The sequence below is a fragment of the Geotrypetes seraphini genome, chromosome 8 (genome assembly GCF_902459505.1).
Source record: "Geotrypetes seraphini chromosome 8, aGeoSer1.1, whole genome shotgun sequence".
Lineage (NCBI taxonomy): Eukaryota > Metazoa > Chordata > Amphibia > Gymnophiona > Dermophiidae > Geotrypetes > Geotrypetes seraphini.
The window spans coordinates 171,102,495-171,123,963 of NC_047091.1; the positions used below are offsets into that span (position 1 = coordinate 171,102,495).

At 46.6% G+C, this 21,469-nt stretch overlaps 1 protein-coding gene across 3 annotated transcripts in view; it reads right to left on the minus strand.

Annotated features, from left to right (window-relative positions):
* LOC117365748 (clustered mitochondria protein homolog) overlaps positions 1–21,469 on the minus strand; it is a 116,153-nt gene that overhangs the window by 39,174 nt on the left and 55,510 nt on the right. For 2 of the 3 annotated variants that reach the window (XM_033956523.1, XM_033956520.1), the window contains 6 exons: positions 19,262–19,354; positions 17,268–17,962; positions 14,646–14,725; positions 8,957–9,064; positions 7,172–7,272; positions 886–1,038 (listed from right to left, as the gene is read on the minus strand). In XM_033956523.1, the coding sequence (XP_033812414.1) occupies positions 886–1,038; positions 7,172–7,272; positions 8,957–9,064; positions 14,646–14,725; positions 17,268–17,962; positions 19,262–19,354 (1,230 nt within the window). The remainder of the gene's footprint in view (positions 1–885; positions 1,039–7,171; positions 7,273–8,956; positions 9,065–14,645; positions 14,726–17,267; positions 17,963–19,261; positions 19,355–21,469) is intronic. The other variant, XM_033956521.1, reaches the window with a different exon arrangement.

Here is a 21,469-nt window from a genome sequence, read left to right on the forward strand (position 1 = left end):
CTCAAGATTCCATTTTGGCCACAATGAGGCTACTTTAGACAAGAATATGGCTGCCTCGGTGCTACCCCCGAGGAGGTAGTGCAGTGTCTTGCAATCTTTCCAGCCAGTGGCACACAAAATCCAGTGCCCTGGCCGGAAGACACCCAGAAGTGTGTGGATGTCATTATGTCAACATCCGCGCATGCACGGAGGCCCATCTGGCAGCGACCCGCTTCAGTGGAGGGATCCAGGAGGTGCGGGGAAAGGAGGAGAGTCGCTGGCCAGGAGGAGAGTCCACTGCGCTGGCTGTCTTCTTACAGGAAGTGCCTCTCGCCACGAGAGGCAAGTCCTGTAGGTAGTCAGCCGGTGTGGACGACTCGCCTCCTCGCCAGTGGGTCGCGGCACACCTGAAATCTCAGGGAAGGGGAGATGCTAGATAGTTTGAACGGGGGGGAGGACAGAAGTAGGGAAGATGCTGGGCATAGGTGGAAGGGAACATGGCTGAAGGTCAACCTAGGTTGGCTGACCCCGAATACAGTTAAACTCTTACGAACTAAAGCATAATAGTTCATATACCAGAGGTCAAATAGTTCATGTCTAAAGTACATCGTCAGCTTCCTAGAAATAGATTGATCCAGTTTCATTTATTTTTAATTTTCCATTCGCATCTGAAGTTCTGTTTACACCATAAAGAAAGTCGGGCATTTTTAGCCTCATCGGGTTGTGGCAGGTCACTGGTACTTTGCACTCAGGTGCCTGCAAGCAAACTGTTCAAAGGGAGGCTCATTACCGTACCTTGGAGTTGGAAACCAAAGGCTACAGTCTAGCCTGGTTGAGCCCAAGCACCCTGGAAAATAGAAGTGCATGGCTTTACCTTTCCATGACCTTCATATGTACTTGACCTACATAGATATGATCTAGAGGCTGCCCATCCGCCGACTGCTCAAGAATCGCAGCCACAGTGCCCAGGTATCGGATGTTGATCCCATGCGTGTGCAGAGCTTCCGTCAGTGTAGCCCCATCCAGTGGAACAGTGCCGTATTGCAGACATTCCTTTATCTAATTCAGCAGAAGAAAAAAAAAAAGATCGGTGCAAAAATCTTACACTTTGCATTGTTCATGTGCCCTACACTGATCCCATCATCCAAAATACTGCCATCCGACTGATACACAATGCCAGAAAATCTAATCTAATTCTTAGTCTTATAGACCGAATCATCTCCTAAAGATAGGAGCTCGATTCGGTTTACATAACTAGATCACAAAGAAAGATCCATTAACATTCGTTGGAGCTATTGCCGAAAAAAGCGATGAAACCTAGTGGTTTTTAAGGTTTTCCAAAAGATCTGAAGAGATAAAACGCGATCTAATTTGATGAGGGAGTCCGTTCCATATCGCAGTTAGTAAATATGGAAAGGAGTGTGATCATCTCACCACATTACTAAAGGAATTCCACTGGCTCCCTCTTCACCGTCGAAAAACACACAAAACAATTCAGTGACATGCGGTCAGGACCTTCACAATATTCAATGAAGGCCCTGAAAGCGGGGTACCGGCTGCTCACTCCGGGCTCAACCTTCCATGCTTGCCTACACTGTGCAGTTAGGGGATTTTCTCCACACACAGAATCCTCCGACTGCCAAAGGCTGACCATGCCAGGTCTGCACAGGCTCAAAACACGGTACAGTAACTAAAGCGCACGGAACGAAAACGCGCCGATAATCCCGCACAGAACTTATGCATGTGGCCTTAAAACAGTTCCTGTTAGCGCTCTGAGGGGGTGTGTAAACTTACAAGTGTTCGCGCTTCTGTGGGGGGAGGGGTGTGGGGGGAGGGGTGTGGGGGAGGGGAAAAAATGCATTACAGTGGAAACTGCCATTTTCCTTTGTTTTTTAGGTATTCGGCAGTTTTCAGTGTAGTGTGGGGGGGTTTCCCCCTCCACACACCCTAATGCAGGGGTGTCCAATGTTGGTCCTCGAGGGCCGCAATCCAGTCGGGTTTTCAGGATTTCCCCAATGAATATGTATGAGATCTATTAGCATACAATGAAAGCAGTGCATGCAAATAGATCTCATACATATTCATTGGGGAAATCCTGAAAACCCGACTGGATTGCGGCCCTCGAGGACCGACATTGGACACCCCTGCCCTAATGGGAGCGCGAACACTTGGAAGTTTAGTGGGGGGGGGGGGTTTCCCCACACACACACCCCCTCAGAGCTGTTTTAAGGCCGTGCGCATTTGTCCTGCACGGGATTGTCGGCGCATTTTTGTCCCGCGTGGTTTTGACGTGTCACCCAAAACACGGCCTGTGTTGGGTCATTTGTATTATTTACAGTACTAGTGTGCGGTCATTTTAAAATATTTCTGCAAGCGTACTTACTAGTGCTGCCCGATTCACGATTCGAATCGGTTCGTTTTGGTAAAAAATCGGACTCACCGATTCAGCCCCGATTCAAGTTAATTTTTCACCACCGGCCGCGGGACTCATTCCCATCTAATGTAACTTCCGGTTTTGTGAAACCGAAAGTTACATCAGAAGAAACAAAAGGACATGGGAGCGAGCGGACCTCGGAAGCAAAGGGTAACCGGCAGGGGGGCTGAGAATCGGCGGGGGGGGCTGAATCTTGGGGGCTGGGGATGAAAGCTGGGAATCGGCAGGGAGGCTGGTGAGTCTTGGGGGCTGGGGATGGAATCTGGGAATCGGCAGGGGGGCTGGTGAGTCTTGGGGGCTGGGGATGGAAGCTGAGAATCGGGCAGGGGGGCTGGTGAAGCTGAAAATCGAGCAGGGGGACTGGGGAAGCTGAGAATCGGGCAAGGGGGCTGGGGAAAATTAGAATCATGCTGGGGAAGCTGAGAATTGGGCTGCCCGATTCACGATTCGAATTGATTTACCACGACTAAAAATCGGCCTCCTGACCCTCCCCCCTCAAGCAGGAGCGTCAGCGCTGCCTCTTGCTGGCCTGCCGCTCCTGCTGTAAAAGGCGAGTGGGGAGGGTCAGTCGGAAAGTGGCTTCCCCGCTGGTGTCCAGCTTCCCTGCATCAATTTACCTACCGTATTTTCAAGCATATAACGCGCATACGCGTATAGCACGCGGGAACAAAGCATTGCTGTTAAAAAAAAAAAATCTATATAGCACGCACACGCGTATACCGCGCATGCTGATATAACCTCCTCCCGCCACCCCGCCTACTCCCTCTTCTGGCCTGCGAATCGGCATCCTCCCCCCCCGCTCGCGTCACCCCCCTCCCCCGCGATCTTACATCCCCCCCAGCACCGCAAAGACATCGCTTACCCGATTGGGCACCAGCACCAATGCACAGGACGTGCCAGTGCCCGAAGATCCTCCCTCACCTGGGCTGGGCTGTGCGCATGCTCAAAGCCTTCTGGTCTCGCTCTCTCCGAGATTCTCAGACTCAGAATCTCGGAGAGAGCGAGACCAGAAGGCTTTGAGCATGCGTAAATGCTCAAAGCCTAGACCAGCCCAGCCCAGGTGAGGGAGGATCTTCGGGCACTGGCACTGGCATGTCCTGTGCATTGGTGCTGGTGCCCAATCGGGTAAGCGATGTCTTTGCGGTGCGGGGGGGATGTAAGATCGCGGGTGAGGGGGGGTGACGCGAGCGGGGGGGGGGGGAGGATGCCGGTTCGCAGGGGGGATGCCGGATCGCAATGAGAAAAAAAAATATTGTATAACGCGCTCACACATATAACGCGTATGGTTATACTCGGTTTGTAAAATCGTGTATAACGCACGTGTTATATGCGTGAAAATACGGTAATTTCAGCAGTCTGCCTTGCAGAAGATTGCTGGCTCTAGCGATCTTTGCAAGTTGCCATAGGTTGTCCGAGTTGTCTTCTCTTTGCCGCGATCCCGCCCCTTCTCCGACGTCAGAGGAGGGGCGGGACCGCGGCAGAGAGAAGACAACACGGACGATGTATGGCAGCTTGCAAAGATCGCTAGAGCCAGCAATCTTCTGCAGGGCAGGCTGCTGAAATTAGGTAAATTGAATACGCAGGCCTTCAGGGGAGTGCAGATGTCCAGGGGAGGGGGCCCTGGTGTAGAAGAACACGGAGGGAGAGAGGGAAGGAGGGGTTCAAAGAGACGTGCACATGCTGGACTTTGGGGGGAAGAAATAAGGGGTCTAAAAACAGAGGAAAGGGAGAGAGATGGTGGACAATGGGATTTAGGGATGAAAGTTACAGAAAGGGAGAGAAGCTGGATGAAAGGGTAGTTGAGATGAAAAAAAGGAAATGTAGATGGAGATGAAAAAAAGGAAAGATGCCAGACCTCCTGAGGAGGGAAGGGAAACGGCAGAGATGGCAGATGGATGGTTAGCACGGAGAAAGAAGAAAGGAGACCCTGGCAAGCAAGTTATCAGAAGACAACCAGAGCCTGGGACCAACAAGATTTGAACAATGACCAGACAACAAAAGGTAGAAAAACTAATTTTATTTTCTGTTTTGTGATTACAATATGTTAGATTTGAAACGTGTATCCTGCCAGAGCTGTTGTTAGACCACAAACATGAGCTAGGATTTAACAGAGAGAGGAAAAGTCTTTTTTGTTTCTTTATTTTGTTTACACCACAGCGCCAGTGTGGTTAGGAGAAGGCAAAGGGGGTGAAGAGGCTATAAAATAAACCAACCAGGATGTTTGGAAAAAACACCCAATTGGGCAGGAAAATCGAATCGAAATTTTTTTTTCCTGAATCGGGCAGCACTAGTACTTACTGCCTCCTATTTAGGAAGCACCATGAGCGTCCGCATTATGGATGTGCTGACCAGTTAGTGTTGTAGTAATGGCCACCACGTGCTAGCTAATTAGCACAATGCGCAACCACACCCCCTCTCTGCTCTGACATGCCCCTTCCACAAAAAAAAATAATTTATATATATTGTGCATTAATGGCAAAATTTTAACCCATCCTGCTTTTGCATTAACGCCTAACAAATCTTAGTACAAAAGCCCCTTTGTGAGGTATAGAACAGACTCAATCTATGCCAGCCATTCCCAACCCAATTCTCATAGCACAGGGGTAGGCAATTCCAGTCCTCGAGAGCCGGAGCCAGGTCAGGTTTTCAGGATATCCACAACAAATATGCATGAGATAGATTTGCATCTCGGCAGTGCATGCAAATCCATCTCATACATATTCATTGTGGATATCCTGAAAACCTGACCTGGCTCCGGCTCTCGAGGACTGAAATTGCCTACCTCTGTCATAGCACACCTAGTCCTGTTGTGTTTTCAAGATATCCAGAATGAATATGCATGAGATATACTTGATCAATTAAACTGGTTGTAATCAAATTAGACAGGCCAATTATAGTAAATTAGTTTAAATGTAACAGTAGACCAGTCATTCCATCTTCCAAACAAATCTTGTCATAGAAGTATAGACATAGGTTTAAGACAGTGGTTCCCAAACCTTTCCTGGGGGACCCCCAGCCAGCCAGGTTTTCCAGGTTTCCCTAATGAATATGCATGAGAGAGATTTGCATATAATGGAAGTGACAGGTATGCAAATCTCTCATGCATATTCATTAGAGATATCTGGAAAACCTGACTGGCTGGGGGTCCCCCAGGACAGGTTTGGGAACCACTGGTTTAAGACATCTCATTCTTTAGTCAATCAAAGTTCTTTCTCTTGCCAAGAAGGAGCCACTTTCCTGGTCGCTTGTAAGACACGCTCCTTGATCAGGTAACGAACAAAACAAGCCACAATGTCCCGGGGGCGATCTCCTGACAAAGGACCCAAAGCTCTATGGACCCGATCAAACTCACTCATAAGAAGCTCCACAGTGCGCAGGCTCCGCAGTGCGCGGAAAGTGCTGGCAGATCTACTGCATTACCAAAGCAGGGTCTTCCTGTCTCTCCCCTTATCAGGGACACCCTGGGCACATAGATGACTCCTCCGGGAGCGATTCTCCCCATCCTCTAATTTGTATAAGAGCTCCTCACAATTATGTTCCAAAGATTGGAAACGCGCTTGCAAGTCACCTAGACCTTGATCAGGATCAATGACCCGCTCCTCGAAATCGTTAAGACGCTGGCCTATCTGATCAATTTTAGTAAGCAGGTCCCCCATATCAGCAAGAAGCTCCAATTTTAATGTAGCAAGAGAGGCCTGCATGGTAGCCATCCAATGCTGTAGATTCGCACGGCTTGCCAAAGAGGACTTAGCGCCACTCACCTGCACCACAGATCCTGCTATACTCTCATCTCGAACTGAGGATTCGGGGAGATCCGCCATTTCTACCGCCACATGGCAGAGCTGGACTGGTATGCAAACACTTGTAAGTTCGGTCTGGGTTTCCTCCCCACCATGCGGCGAACAAACCCAAATGATATCCAGACCCCAAAACAGGTGCCGCTAATTTTAACTAAATTTACCAGGGTAGAAGCGGGACTCACAGTCAAGCTTCTGTGTCGGGCGGTGACGTCACCGGAAGTCCGTCCCCCCCCCTCCCCCCCGACATCAATTCTGATGTCGGAGAGGAAGTTCCGGGCCAACCAGGCAATGATTGGAGGGAGGGAAGGCTTGTGCAGTTGATGCACGCACCTGATCTGTTGCTGCATCGGCGTTGGGGAAGCAGGGAAAAATCCTGATCTCCGCGATCGACTCTCGTTGCCTTCAAATTGCGATCAACGTTTTGGGCACAGCTTCGGAACACTCTTTCTGAAAACGGAACATATCAGCGTCCCCAAGCTGGGGACAACGGGACAGGCGATCTAAAAATGGGACAGTCCTGTTCAAAACAGGACATATGGTCACGTTAGTTAAATCTATATCTACACTTCTATGACAAGATTTGTTTGGAAGATGGAATGACTGGTCTACTGCTACATTTAAACTAATGAGATATAATTGATTCAGTGAATCTAAAATTTCTCATATGCATATTCATTATAGATATCCTGAAAACCCAATGGGACTAGGTGTGCCCCAAGGAATGGGTTGGGAATAGCTGGTCTATGCTAAAAATAAAGTTGGCCATATTTTGGTTACTTTATACACACCTGGGTTCTTCTACCTTCTGAAATGAGGAAGATGACATTCCAGAAGCGTGCTGACCTGTGGTTCTCTAATATCAGCCCGCTCGATCCCGCCTACTCCAGTTCTTCATTATCCTCAGATACTATTCAGTGTTCTTTCAAAGGAAGCTGAGATTGGTTCGTCTGTTACTTACGAAGTTCGGGATCTGCACGGAGAGAAGGAAGGCGGACGCTTCTTTCAGCAGACGTCTCTGTAACTGGTTGGCTTCTTTTTCTGACTCGGGGAATCTGACAACTTCAGAGGAAGAGAGAGGGAAAATATATTTGATACGTTCCTGCTCATCAGACTAGAAGAAGCGGAGCCATTTCCATTTCAAGGTATTTTTCTTATAGGAAAACCCTCTCAAAAAATAAAGGCGTTTGACCTTGCCAGTTGTACAATGTGCTTCGTCAACACTTGTATTCCAATAAACTCCATTTATGGCAATGATGCCAAAATCAAAAGAAAGCTGCTGGATATTAAAATTGCAACTTGAAGAATCTCATTAAATTAATACAACTTTTTATATCCCACAGTTTTCACAGGGAATCCTTGCGGCTTACAGCAAGGTGAGTTACATTTGTGATATAGTGTTATTGATAAGCAAATTTAATATTGCCAGGTTAGTTTTAGGATGGCAGACAGTGGTATGAAGAGGGCTGGGAAGAGATGGGTCTACTAGGGGAAGAGATATGTCTTTAATCTTTTCCTGAACAGACAACGCGTGAGTAATCGTTGCAGATAAGCAGGTAGAATGTTCCAGATATGCGTGTGTGTGGGATAGAAAAACCCTTCCTCTCCTGATGTCAATTCTGTGCTTGGAAAAGGTGTCAGATGAGCATCCGTAGAAACCAATGACTTCCATTGATCATAGATAGGTTCAACACACACAAAAAAAAGGGAGACCCAATGATCCACAGTAAAAACAACAGACTGCTGATGTGGATGTTCTGAAAGATGATTTTTATTCACTCTTCACAATAAAAATACAAATAAGTCTGAATTGGTAATACATGTATGATTGTCCTGACGGACCCTATACAGTCCGTGTTTCAGCGAGACCGCGAGACCGCCTTCCTCAGGGGTCCGGATGATGTAGGGTACAAAGATAAAAATATGAGCAAAACAATGTGCGTCTCTTCGAGAATAAATCCTGAAAATGGCTCAAAACAAGCAGAGTGGCGATTTTATCTTTGTACCCCTGAGGAAGGCGGTCTCACCGAAACACGGACCATGTAGGGTCCGTCAGGACAATCGTACGTGTATTACCAATTCAGACTTTTATTTGTATTTTTATTGTGACGAGCGAATAAAATCATCTTTCATAGATAGGATTGACGGGAACAACAAAAGTGCGAGTTCCCCACTAAATACTGCCCTGTCCGGGTGCCTGCTCTGGTGGGAGACGGGGGAGGAACCATCTCCTGGAGGGAGGGGAGAACTCAAGTCTCCGGGCCTCTCACAGTCTCCGGTCTCTGTAGAGACTGCTAACAGTGGGACTAGTTAGTAGCAAATTATGATTGTGGGATTTTATTAATACTGTAGAATGAGACCGAGACCATCAACTCATTTCATTTAGATTACCTTTACCTTAATTTTGGGGGGTTGGGGGGCTCAGAGAGATCTTCATAGGTCCAAAATTTTGGACACTGGCCATTGTACAATAATTATGGACTTCTTATCTTACCATGGTTATGAAAGGTGTTTCTACAGCAATCCCAGCCCTAAATAACCAATGGAGTAGAGGCCGTAATTTAGAAATTAAACCTAGGTCCTCTGCAGGCCTATTTTTAAAAGTTCCCTTCTGACACGAGGCAGATCTGAAATTGATGCCCTGTAAGTAAGACCGTCTTAATTATCCTGTCAATTCCCTTAATGTATTTGAGGTCCCACAAGTGGCTCAAAGTAAAAGCAAGCCAAGGGCTGTTCAAACACCTACCTGAAGAACAAACGTCTGGATTGAAACGAAGATCAAAGAGAATGTCACTAACGGAGCCAACCTCTCGACACACCTCTTGTATAATGTTCACTTCCTCTTTCTCCCCTGCTAGAAGGAAAGAGTGACAATGAAGGATGAGGCTGGAATAAGAGATTCCCGCATGATCAACATGAGAACATGTCACAAAGAGAAGAAACAATGTCAGCAGTGGGCGACAATCAGGGAAACCCAGTTCTTATCTCCTGTGATCTGCTAAGAAATTTTCTGGCTTGCAGTGATATTATATGTAATAAACTATATCATGGGACCTATGACTGATAAGCACCTTGTCTGAGGCTGGCAGTAAGTACTGGTTGAAGGGATGCATCCTTTCTAATCTAATCTAATCTAAACCTTAGGTTTGTATACCGCATCATCTCTACATTCGTAAAGCTCGACACGGTTAACAAGAGTTAGGGTAGAAAGGAACTCCAGTGGAGGGAAGAGGCAAAATGAAGAGAAAATTTAGAGGACTAGAATAACCAGAGAGGGAGGAGGAGTTACATTTTTGAGAATAACCAGGTTTTCAGATGTTTATGGAAGAGTTGGAGGGAGCTCAGATTCCTAAGAGGGGAGGTAAGGTTGTTCCAGAGCTGAGTGATTCTGAAAGGGAGGGAAGAACCTAGCTTTCCTACAAGTGAAACGCCTTTTAGAGAGGGAAAGGAAAGTTTCAGTTTTTGGGTGGATCTGGCAGAATTGGGGTTAGAGGAGTTCCAAGAAAGAGGAATGAAGGAGGGAGGATACCGTTTAGGATCTTTCCCAACGAGATTTAGTTTAGATCTATTTCAATTATAGCTCAATGTGAGTTACATTCAGATAACAATTGGTATTTTTCTGTCCCTGGAGGGCTCACAATCTAATCCCCCCACCCATTTTTATCAAGCTGTGATAGAGGTTTTTAGTGCGGGCCAGCGAGGTAAGTACCTAGACCCTTGTCCACACTTTCGTAACCTCACAGATTACTGCAATCTACTTCTAACTGGTCCCCCCCCCCCTCCCAAGATTGAGTAGACGCATGAAAGGAAAACAAAAGGCTGTGCGAACAGGGTGTAGTCAAAGCAAATTCAAGATTTGGCTGCGCTTCTGAGGTGGTAAAGAATTGAGATAGAGATTTCAAACAGCTAAAAACTGCGTTTCTTAAGAGTGGCACAGCGGGTGCAGGAGTCCGCCCGATGCTCCGGTCCCAAACACTGTAAACACCAATTGTGTGGGTCAGTGAGGGAGATCGGGCGTGCACACCGCTGGCACTTCTTAAAACCCGGCTGCGGGGGCATGAATGGGAACACGGCCTCCGCAAAATCGAACCCCGAGGCCTGGATCGTGACAACAGGAACGAAAATCAGGGAAAAAAATAAAGTTTGTTTTTTTTTTTTTTTTTTGAAACTGAAAGAAAAAAGCACCCGAAGGTGAATAAAACGAAAAAATAACGCGAGCGGGAAGGCAAAAATAGAATTTCAACGGAGTTGAAAAAAAAACACACGTCTTCTTCGCTCCGCGGAAACGAAGAAACTGGAGACCACGCACTCCTCCGTCGGGCGGGAAGGCACTCGCGCACGCGCGGTGCGACCAACTAGAACTTTCTAGTTAAAAAGGTCCGTACCGAGGGCTCCGTCGGTGACGTCACCCATGCGTAAAGAATATGCTGCCTGCTTGTCCTGGGATAAACTGTTTTTTTCCCTTTATAGGTGCCTCTGGTATCCCTAGCTTCCCAACCCAATAACTCATGGATAGCCAAGTCTCCAACCCTCCCAAAAAGCGAGGATCCTGCGAGGTCCACTCCTTCAAAATCGCTTTCAAAGTCAAACCCAAGATTTCCAACTTCCGAACCCACAATAGAGCTCCCTTCCCTCGAACCCCGCAGGAACCCAACAATCCCAACAGACATAACTCAGGAGATATCTCCCGGACACGATTGCTCTCATGAGGGTGTCATTAGGAGAGGACTAAACAAGGAGTGTGTGGAGACCCATCTCGAAAAGAGTTAAGTCCCAATTGTTTTCTCGGTGAACCTCTCCGGGACTCAGCCCCACTCCTCAGCCCGGGACCGCGCTATCTTCCCGCCAAGCTGAAACACTTTGCTGTCTGCTCTTTTGTCAAACCCTCAGTACTAGGAGTCTAGCATGAGAAAGAGGATAACCAAAAGCCCCGATCTTACACTTTTTCTCTTGTTTATACTAATCCCCCCTACCTTTCAGACAAAGGGTCCTCCAACACTAGGGTCACCAGATTTTCCAATTGGAAAGTCTGGACCCCCCCCCACCCCCTTGATCCGCTCTGCAATGCCCTAATCCCACCCCCCAGCCCTGCCCCCAGCGATTTGAGGAGGCTTTTCAAAACCCAGACTATCCCTCAATATTAATAAAACAAATATTATGCTCTTCCCTTGGAAAGATAATCATAAACTCACCTTTGCAATTTCTATCAAAGGTGTCACCCTAAAGCTGATAAATAAAATTAGAATTTTAGGGGTTATTTTTGATGAAAAATTAACTTACCATGACCATGTAAGCCAAGTTGTCAAAGCTACCTTTTTCAGACTTCGACAAATTTGCTCAATATCCACATTTTTATGTCCAAAATCATTGAATATACTAATTCATTCAATGATTATCTCAAAAATTGACTATTGCAATGCCTTATTTAAGGGAATGGCGCAAAAGGAAATCAGGCGGCTGCAGATCATCCAGAATGCTTCCATTAAACTTATTATGAAAGCAAAGAAGTTTGATCATGTAACCCCTTTCCTTCATAAAGCTCATTGGCTTCCAGTGGTTCATCGTATTCTATATAAGTTATGTTTGCTTACTTTCAAATCTCTTACATTTAAAACCCCAGCTTATATTTATAAAGCATTGATACCGTATAATTCTTCTAGATTATCGAGATCAAATGACCAACATTTATTGGTCATTCCCTCTCTGGAAAATTATCAATACTCGACGGCAATCTATCTTTACTATTACGGCGCCTCAGACATGGAATTCACTCCCAATGTTATTTAAGAGAGGAAAAGAATTTGGAAAAATTTAAGAGCAAACTCAAGAGTTTTCTTTTTAAAGATGCATTCAACATTTAATTGAATTGCTTATTGCTCTTCTGTTTATTTTTAAACCTTTTAATCAGTTTTGTCTTTCCCTTCCTGCTGTTCTTAACCCTTAATTGTTTACTCCTACATTAATTAGATTGTATTTCTTGCCTTGCCTAGTGTTTCATTATGCTTGAAAATGTGTTTTTTATCATGTTTAGTAGATTTAGTCCCTTTGTTAGTTATGGAAGCTAAGATCCATCAGAAAGTACTTCGACACCCCCTCATTCCACTTACTTGTGCGATCCTCCATCTTAAGTCTACTTGACTACTGCAATATCATTTACCTGGGATCTTTCAAAAAAACCACTCAAAGACTGCGAATCATCCAAAACACGGCAATCCGACTGATCTTCGGCCTAAAAAAATGGGAACACATAACTCCCTACTATCAAAAACTGCACTGGCTACCCTTGGAAGCAAGAGTGCAATTCAAGTTCGCCTGTTTCTGTTTCAAATCCATCCTTGGCTCGGCCCCCCTATACTTGGTACCCCATTTTATCCTAGACCGCCCATCCAAACACACTCGCAGAACCCACCTGTTTAGCTATCCTACTCTAAAGGCCTGCCACTACAAAAGATATCTAAATAGTACTCTCGCCTTTCAAGCAGGTCATCTCAATAACTGGCTGGCCCACATCATCTCACGCTCCTCATCCTACCTAAACTTCAGGAAACTACTAAAATCTAATCTATTTACCAGATTTACAACCTAAATGCCTATATCCACTGCATGAACCCCCTTTGTTATACTCTTATGCAGATGGTCCTGACCTTCTTTACTCTACTTTTTTGCTCTGATTGTACCTTTTTTTTGCTCTGATTACTCCATCTTTCGCCGATTGTACCATTTTCTCTGGCACCTAGTTTCTCTGATTGTACCATTGTAACCTTTCGCCGATTGTCCAGCCCTTCTTCACTGTAAACCGCCTCGAACTACTATGGCTTTGGCGGTATATAAGAAATAAATTATTATTATTATGTATGTTTCTTTTAATTATGTATTTTTACTGACTTGTACATCGCTTAGAATTCGGAATAGGCGATTAATCAAATTGCATAATAAACTTGAAACTTGAAATTTGAACCTTGTTGGGTTTTGAAAAGCCGTCCAGACTCCCGGACTTGTCCACTAATGTCTTCAAGTTTTCTTAGGATTTTATATACCGCCTACCAAGGTTATCTAAGTGGTTTTACAATCAGGTACTCAAGCATTTTCCCTATCTATCCCGGTGGGCTCACAATCTGGCTAATGTACCTGAGGCTATGGAGGATTAAGTGACTTGCCCAGGGTCACAAGGAGCAGTGTGTGTTTGAACCCACAACCTCAGGGTGCTGAAGCTGTAGCTTTAACCACTGTGTCACTCTAGAAATCAAAATGTAGTTAAAAAGAGCCAAGTCTAGGACAATCAAGCCATTGTGATCACTGATGAGGTTGGCTCCTATTGGTGGAATGAGGCATTATGATGTCACAATACCAGCTCTGGTTATCACAGGCTGAAACTTTTCACACTATTTATTTATTCAATTTCCTATATTGTTCTCCCAGGAGAAATCAGAATGGTTTGTGTGAATTTTTTCAGGTACTCAAGCAGTTATCCCTCTCTGTCCTGGCGGGCTCACAATCTACCTAATGTATCTGGGGCAATGGGGGGATTAAGTGACTTGCCCAGGGTCACAAGGAACAGTGTGGGTTTGAACCCACAGCCTCAGGGTGCTGAGGCTGTAGCTTTAACCACTGCACCACTCTAGAAATCAAAATGTAGTAAAAAAGAGCCAAGTATAGGACAATCAAGCCATTGTGACATCACTGATGAGGTTGGCTCCTATTGGTGGAATGAGGCATTATGATGTCACAGTACCAGCTCTGGTTATCAGAGGCTGAAACTTTTCACACTATTTATTCATTCAATTTTCTATACTATTCTCCCAAGGGAGTTCAGAACAGTTACATTAATTTATTCAGGTACTCAAGCATTGTTCCCTGTCAGTCCTGGTGAGCTCACAATCTATCTAATGTACCTGGGGCAATGGGGGGATTAAGTGACTTGACCAGGGTCACAAGGAGCAACGCGGGATTTGAACCCACAACCCCAGGGTGCTGAGGCTGTAGCTTCAACCACTGCGCCACACACTCCTCGCCACACACCTACTCGGTGACTAGGGTTACCAGACGTCCGGATTTCTTCCTTTTCGAGGACATGTCCGGCGGGTCCGGACAGCTTTTCAAAACTCGGCACTTTGTCCGAGTGTTGAAAAGCTTCCCGTCAAAATTGCGTCGGGAAGGGGTATCCGCGCAGGCGCACGAGCGCATGACATAATTGCATCGCGTCCACGCACGCTGTCTGGGGGGTGGGGGCGGGCCTGGGGGCGTGGCCATGGGGCCGGATTTTCCTTCAGGAAAATCTGGTAACCCTACTCAGTGACTCTCTGAAGAATCAGCTCAGGCATTCTTCTGGGGGGGGGAGGGGGCCTCACACTAGAATCAAGGCAAATCTGGTCCCGAGAATCACCAGCTCGTGAGGAGAATGATTTTTATTTTGGAGAGCAGTCTGGCACACTTACCCTCCCTTGAGAGGTTGCTCTTCCCAGCTGTCTCCGTGTCATGCGTTCTGTCCATTACAAGATTCATGAACTGTGTGCATCTGTCAGAAACAAATAGCTATTAGGTGGGGCTGAATGTCACAGAATAAATTACACATTTTCTTGGGAAATGCGTGTATCACATATAAATATGAGAGAATGAACGCGGAATGTATGGGGTTTAGTAGTTCATTTAATAAAGCGTGGAGCCCATTGACTACATTTGTTACCTCGCAATAAGGGTCATATATCTCTCCTTTTCTTAGATTTCCTTTCACATCCAGGGTGGGGGGATGGAAATTACTTAATTATAATGATGTAATCACATAATATGTTTTATTGTATTAATAACTGGGAGGAAGGTGGGAGAAAATGATTGTTTTATATCTTACTTGTGTAATTAGTGTGTTTTATGCAGTATTTTATGTTCAGTTAATTGTATTGCACTGTCAAAGTTTGAAAATCAATAAAGATTTTTTTAGAAAAAGACCTGTTCTGACCCCAGATCCAGCTGGGTTTCTAGAATATTCATAACATGTATGACATAAGACTTTTTTGGCTCAGTATATGCAAATTGACTTCATGTGCATTCACTATAGATGGCCTGAATATCCGGCTGAACAGGGATTCTTTTTCCCACAGTTAAGACAAATTTTGCTGGATTTTAATTAGCATTAAAGAATTACCCCAGTCAAACTGTTCAATATCCTGGAAAGATCTGTCAACAGCAGAAGGACTTTAATTTAACAAGTATTTTGTATTGAGCTCCTGCTCCAGAATACAGTGCTACCTCGAGATTCACGGGGGTTCCGTTCCAGGAATCCCTGCGAATCTCGAAAAACCGCAAATACGGTTTTTCATGGGGGAGCTTGAAGAGGGCAGCGGGAGAGGACCCGGAGCGCTGCGAGTGCAGGAAATCACTCGTGGTACGCTCCGACCACCTCTTCCTGCACGAAGTCGGGCCTTATCCAATCAGGAGCTGCGTGGAGGGCCTCCGAGCGTGTGTGAATGACATCACACATATCTGTGCATGCTCCAGGCCCTCCAGATGCAGCTAGAGCTCATCAGAGAAGAGAGGAGGCTTCGTGAGGGCAGGGCTGGGAGGCCGAATGGGGTGGCTCTGGAGGCAAAACTGGGCAGGGCTGGGGCGGGGGTCATGTGTCTAGGGTTTTCCAGACTAAAATATGGTAACTCTAGAACAGGGATCTCAAAGTCCCTCCTTGAAGGCCGCAATTCAGTCGGGTGTTCAGGATTTCCCCAATGAATATGCATGAGATCTATTTGCATGCACTGCTTTCAATACATATTCATTGGGGAAATCCTGAAAACCAGACTGGATTGCGGCCCTCGAGGAGGGACTTTGAGATCCCTGCCCTAGAACAAGATATACTATAAATGTATTTAGGGGTCATTCTGTAACAGCCCAAAGAAATTTGAAGACTATTAAGACCCTCAGTGTCATAAACCCTTCTTTGCACATGGCTTCAAGATTCTTTCTAATCCCACTAATCTAATGCTTCTGCGACATGAGGTTTATTCATGGACTCAGAGCGGTTCAAAGTCATTTGCACGCGAGATGCCAGCGCGCCGACAATCGAGCGCAGACAATTCGGTGCAAGACTCCAGCGCGCCACGGGAAAACTTACTTTTAAAGAGCTCCGAAGCGGGGTGTGAGTGGGGAACCCCCCCCCCACTTTACTTCATTCTGTTTGAGCTGTCGTTGGGGGGGCATGGGGGGTGCAACCCCCCACATTATAGAGAAAACTGAACTCTTCCCCCCAAAAAATCAGAAAAAGTTCCATTTTCTCTATAATGGAGGGTTCCAACTCCCCAACCCCTCCCCCCCCAATGGCAGCACGAACAGTATGAAGTAAAGTGGGGGGGTTCTCCACTCACACCCTGCTTTGGTGCTCTTTAAAAGTAAGTTTCCCCGCGGTGCGCTGGTGTCTTGCGCCGAATTGTCTGCGCTCGATTTTCGGCACGCTGGTTATCTCGCTCGCTTTTGTCCCGTCACCCTCAGAGCTGGCTCAGCCTATGGACCAGGCAAGGCCCTGGTCCAGGGCGCTGGCGATAAAGGGCTAGGGTTACCATATTTGGAGCCTTGCAAACCCGGACACATGGCCCCGCCCTTTTCCGTCCCCAGCTCCACCTTGTTCTGCCTCCAGCCCCACCCAGTTACACCCCCTCAAAGCCACATCTTCCCCGATGAGCTCTGCCAGGCTTTCGAAAGTCTATCTGGGAACCCAGACAGTCCTCTTAAAAAAAAAAAAAAAAGGGACATGTCCAGGTTTTCCCAGATGTCTGGTAACCCTATAAAGGGCACCAATATCCCAGTCAAACAATAGATGCCAGACTGGGATTTTGGCACCCTTTATTCACTGTTGCCCTGAGCCAATGCCTGACCTGGTCCAGCAGGAGGGGGGGGGGGGGCGATACCAGGTTATGGGGAGGGTGTGGAGAAGGAAAATTACCAGATTGCAAGGGGGTGATACCAATAAAAAAAGTTGGCTCAGGGTGCCACAGTCCCTTGAGCCAGCCCTGCATATACTAATATTTTTCCAAATGCTTCATTCACAGCAAATATTAAAGATCCAAAAGGCTCACTTGTGTTGGACAAAACTCTCCACAAGTTCTGGGCGAAAGCAGCACAGCTTATGCTGGTAGGTCTTGGGAAACTGCAGTTTCCGGCACTCCTCGGGCATCTCCTCTTTATCCAGGGCCAGGAAGTTTAGATCTGGAGGGAAAGTGCGCAAGAGATCTAGGATGTAGTAGCGGCCATCATTACCCACAATCCCTTTGCATTCCACCGAAGAGCACAGAACGACCAACTCATCCTTCTCATTAAGTACACTGTGCTTCTGAATCCTCAAGGGCTTGGAGGCCTTCTGCAACAAAGAGAGATACTTTGCATCTGAAGAAACAGTTTTCCCAAAATCTATCGATCCATAGGCCAAACTTTGATCTTCCTTACGATCCAGGATTCCTGGGATGATCGACTGTGCAGTCACTCTGTGCCCTCGGTAGTCTAACACCACAGTGCCTAGAACGTAGAGGTCTTCAATATCCAAATTGCTATAGGCTTGTACACCCTTCAGGTCATGGCCAGCGGCCACGTGGGCCGCCTCATCGCCTCCCAGCTCCTTGTAGTGATCCCTCACGTCAAAGCTGAAGCTAAAGAAAATGTTGTTCCATATAAACATCTGCATCTTCACCTCTTCCCCAGGGTTGATCGCCATGACATTCCCGTCGACAACCGCCATGGCCCCTCTAGTAGAAGCAGCCACAAAGTCTGAATGAATCTGCCGGAAAAGAAAGGAGATGTAAGATAATACGCAAAGGTCTACATGGCTGGTCCTTGAGGCCACAACTAGAGAATGACACGGGGACAAATTTTTCCCCAACCCTGTGGGAACTCATTTTCCCGTTCCGTCCGAGAGAGTTCTTTTCCTGTGCGTTCCTGCAAGCTCTGTCCTCATCTGTACCAGCCTCAAACACTTTAACATCATAAGTAGTAACATTCTAGAGCTCAGATTGTGATGTCATAATGCCTCATTCCACCAATGCCTAAGCTCCGTCCTCATCTGCACAAGCCTCAAACACTTTAAAATCATAAGTGTTTGAGGCTTGTGCTTTTAAGGCAGAGCTTATACGAAAGGGGCAGGGACAGCGACAAAACTCGTGGGGACGGGGAAAATTTGTCCCCGTGCCATTCTCTAGCCACAACTGCCCTGGAAGAATTCCTTCAAAGTTCTGCTGAAGGCTAGCAACAGATCAAAGCTTACAACGTGGACAAGATTCATTAGAAAAGAGGGAGATCACAAGAAAGGCCCACAAAACGGGGAAATGTACATCAAAGTGCCTGCTGCACAAAAAACGTCAAGGATTTCTCTTGTCACAGTCTCCCAGATTCTATATAGGTTGCGGATCTTCCTGATGCACATGCAAATTAGTCAATTGGGTGCTAACAACCAATTATCGGCATTAGAGTTATTTGGAACCAATTGTGATTTACACATGCATCAGCCTACATGACATTCTAGAATGCTGGAGAACCCAAAATGTCTCACGTACAACCAAAAAGGGGGCATGGTCGAGCCAAGTGTATTCTAAAACTTTAGGCGTAAAATTATAGGACAAAAAGGACAATTCTGCGCTCGGGTTTTGTGCCTCTCTGGTGGGTATCACCTTGGTTTGACAAGTCATTCATGTCACTCCACATTTGCAAAAGGTTGCACATTTAATATCTTGGATCCCCAAGGAAGGCGTGTTTTGCCGAAACACGGCCCGCGTTGGGTCCTCCAATGACAAATGTGGACATCGTATTTTAAAGGATTTTACTGAATAAAAGAAGCGTCAAGCGCACTGGATTTCCACAGTTTTTTCGTTTTTAAAGTTATAGGATACTGAGGTTGCGCACCCGACTCGCACACCAGAATTTACACCATGTTTCAGCAGGCTTAAGGCCTCGCGCCCGAAGCTGGGCCCGGAAATCCAGGCTGATCGCTATTCTATAAAAAGGCGCTCAACCTGGCACAGATTTTTCCCGGTGCCTATTTTTTTAAATGCCATTTATAGAATTCCCCCCAGCATTACTTCACCTTAAATATAGCTCTTTCCTTCAGCAGCTGGTCCGTTGAGTTGTCATGGGGTAACTCTTTTGTCGTCTGCAGCTCTTCATTCCAGTCTCGAGTCTAGAAGAGAGAAATAACACAAGAAGGTGTGGCAGCATTTCTCTTTGAATCTGTCAATAGACTGACAACCTAATTTCTGGGTCACAAAATAAGTGTTTTAGATCTTTACATGTAGAACCTATGAACACAGAGGTTTTTTATAAAATATGCATAATACAATGGGGAAAAATATATGTACCATATATACTCGAATATAAACCGGGATTTTTGGGCCCAAAAATGGGGGGTCCCGGTTTATATTCGGGTCATCCCCCAGTGACCATCCGAAACCCCCCCGGACTTTCTGCAGACCTGCCTTAGGCCTGGACAGGAGGGATCCCTCCCGTTTCCCCGTTTCCTGCCCCGGCCAACACTAACAATTACCACCCTCCCTCCTTCCCTCCCTCGCGTACCTGTTTGTTCCCAGGTGGTCCAGCATGTATCCTGCGCTGAAATCTTTTGTATAAGTAGTAGCCAGCGACACACCCAGGCCGACACACAGGAGCGAGCTTTTCATGCTGCCGGCCAGCCCTGCACCGCTCCTTGATAGGCTGCCGCAAGTTCTCGCGGGATTCGTGGTTCTTGCGGCAGCCTATCAATGAGCGGTGTAGGGCTGGCCGGCTGCATGAAAAGCTCGCTCCTGCGTGCCGGCCCGGGTATGCCACTGGCACTTTACAAAGGATTTCAGCGCGGGATACATGCTGGACCACCAGGGAACAGGTACGCGAGGCAGAGAAGGAAGGAGGGTGGTAATTATTAGTGTCGGCCAGGGCAGGAGACGGGAGGGATCCTTCCTGTTTCAGCGTACCACTAGGTGGTTTAAGTTAAGGGGAAGAGTTAATCTGCTGGCTGGGTTAGAGGGCAGAGGGGAGTACGGGACAATCAAGCGGAGACTTAGGGGAGATATGATAGAAACCTTCAAAATCATGAAGGGTATAGAGAAGGTAAACAGGGACAAATTCTTCAGGCTGTGGGGAGCCACAAGCACAAGGGGACACTCGGAGAAATTGAAAAAGGACAGGTTTAGAACAAATGTTAGGAGGTTCTTTTTCACTCAGAGGGTGGTGGACACATGGAACGCGCTCCCGGAGGCTGTAATAGGCCAGAGCACGCTACAGGGGTTCAAGGAAAGTCTAGATAAGTTCCTAAAAGATAAGGAGATTGAGGGGTACAGAAAGAAGTAGAGGTAGGTTATAGGATTAGACAGAAACCACTTCACAGGTCACGGACCTGATGGGCCGCCGCGGGAGCGGGCCGCTGGGCGCGATGGACCTCTGGTCTGACCCAGTGGAGGCAACTTCTTATGTTCTTATGTAAGCCATTGTGACATCACTGACGAGATTGGTTCTTTTTCGGGGAAAGAGGGTATAGGGAAGGAAGGTGAGACAGTGTTCAGAGCCTGGCAGGGATGGGGGGCTTGGTTCACAGCCTGGTAGGGAATGGGGCTGAGTGCAGAACTTGGCAGGGAAGGGGGCCGAATGCAGAACCTGGCAGGGCAGGACACTTGAATATTAAGCTGCCCGACTTATATTCGAGTCAACCATTTTTTTTCCTCCTTTTGGGGGGGGGGAAATGGGGGTCTCGACTTATATTCGGATTGACTTATATTCGAGTATATACAGTATATGGCACAACTAATATCGCAAGAAGCCATTTAAATGGACAGAGAGGCATCATTTGGGAATGTAAGTAGTTTATTTTGAAAAAAAAAAACATGCTTCTAAGGTCCATTAAGAAGCCACTCTCAAAATTATTTTATTCAAGACCATGGTGATTTTTTTGCTCCAAAATGGCAAGGACATTCTCCTCTTTTAAGCTTTTCTTCCAAGCCAAGCCCAAGCCACAGTTGGATGCAATGCAAAGTACACATATATGCTGTTCTATACCTCAGAATATAAGTATACATTGGGCCAGTGTTAAGATATGCAGGGGCCCAGGCTCCAAAGCTGCCATTCAGGCTGATCTTCCTTTAGCTTGAGGCAGGGGACCACAAAACTTGCTCTGGTTCCCAGCCCTTAATGCCGGCCCTACCTATACTTTGGAGGTCCACCCAAACCATTCCCAGAGTGGGCTCCTTCAAATTTGGGCCTCCTGACAGCATATACAAAAGGTAGCCATTTTCTGAACGCTTTTCCT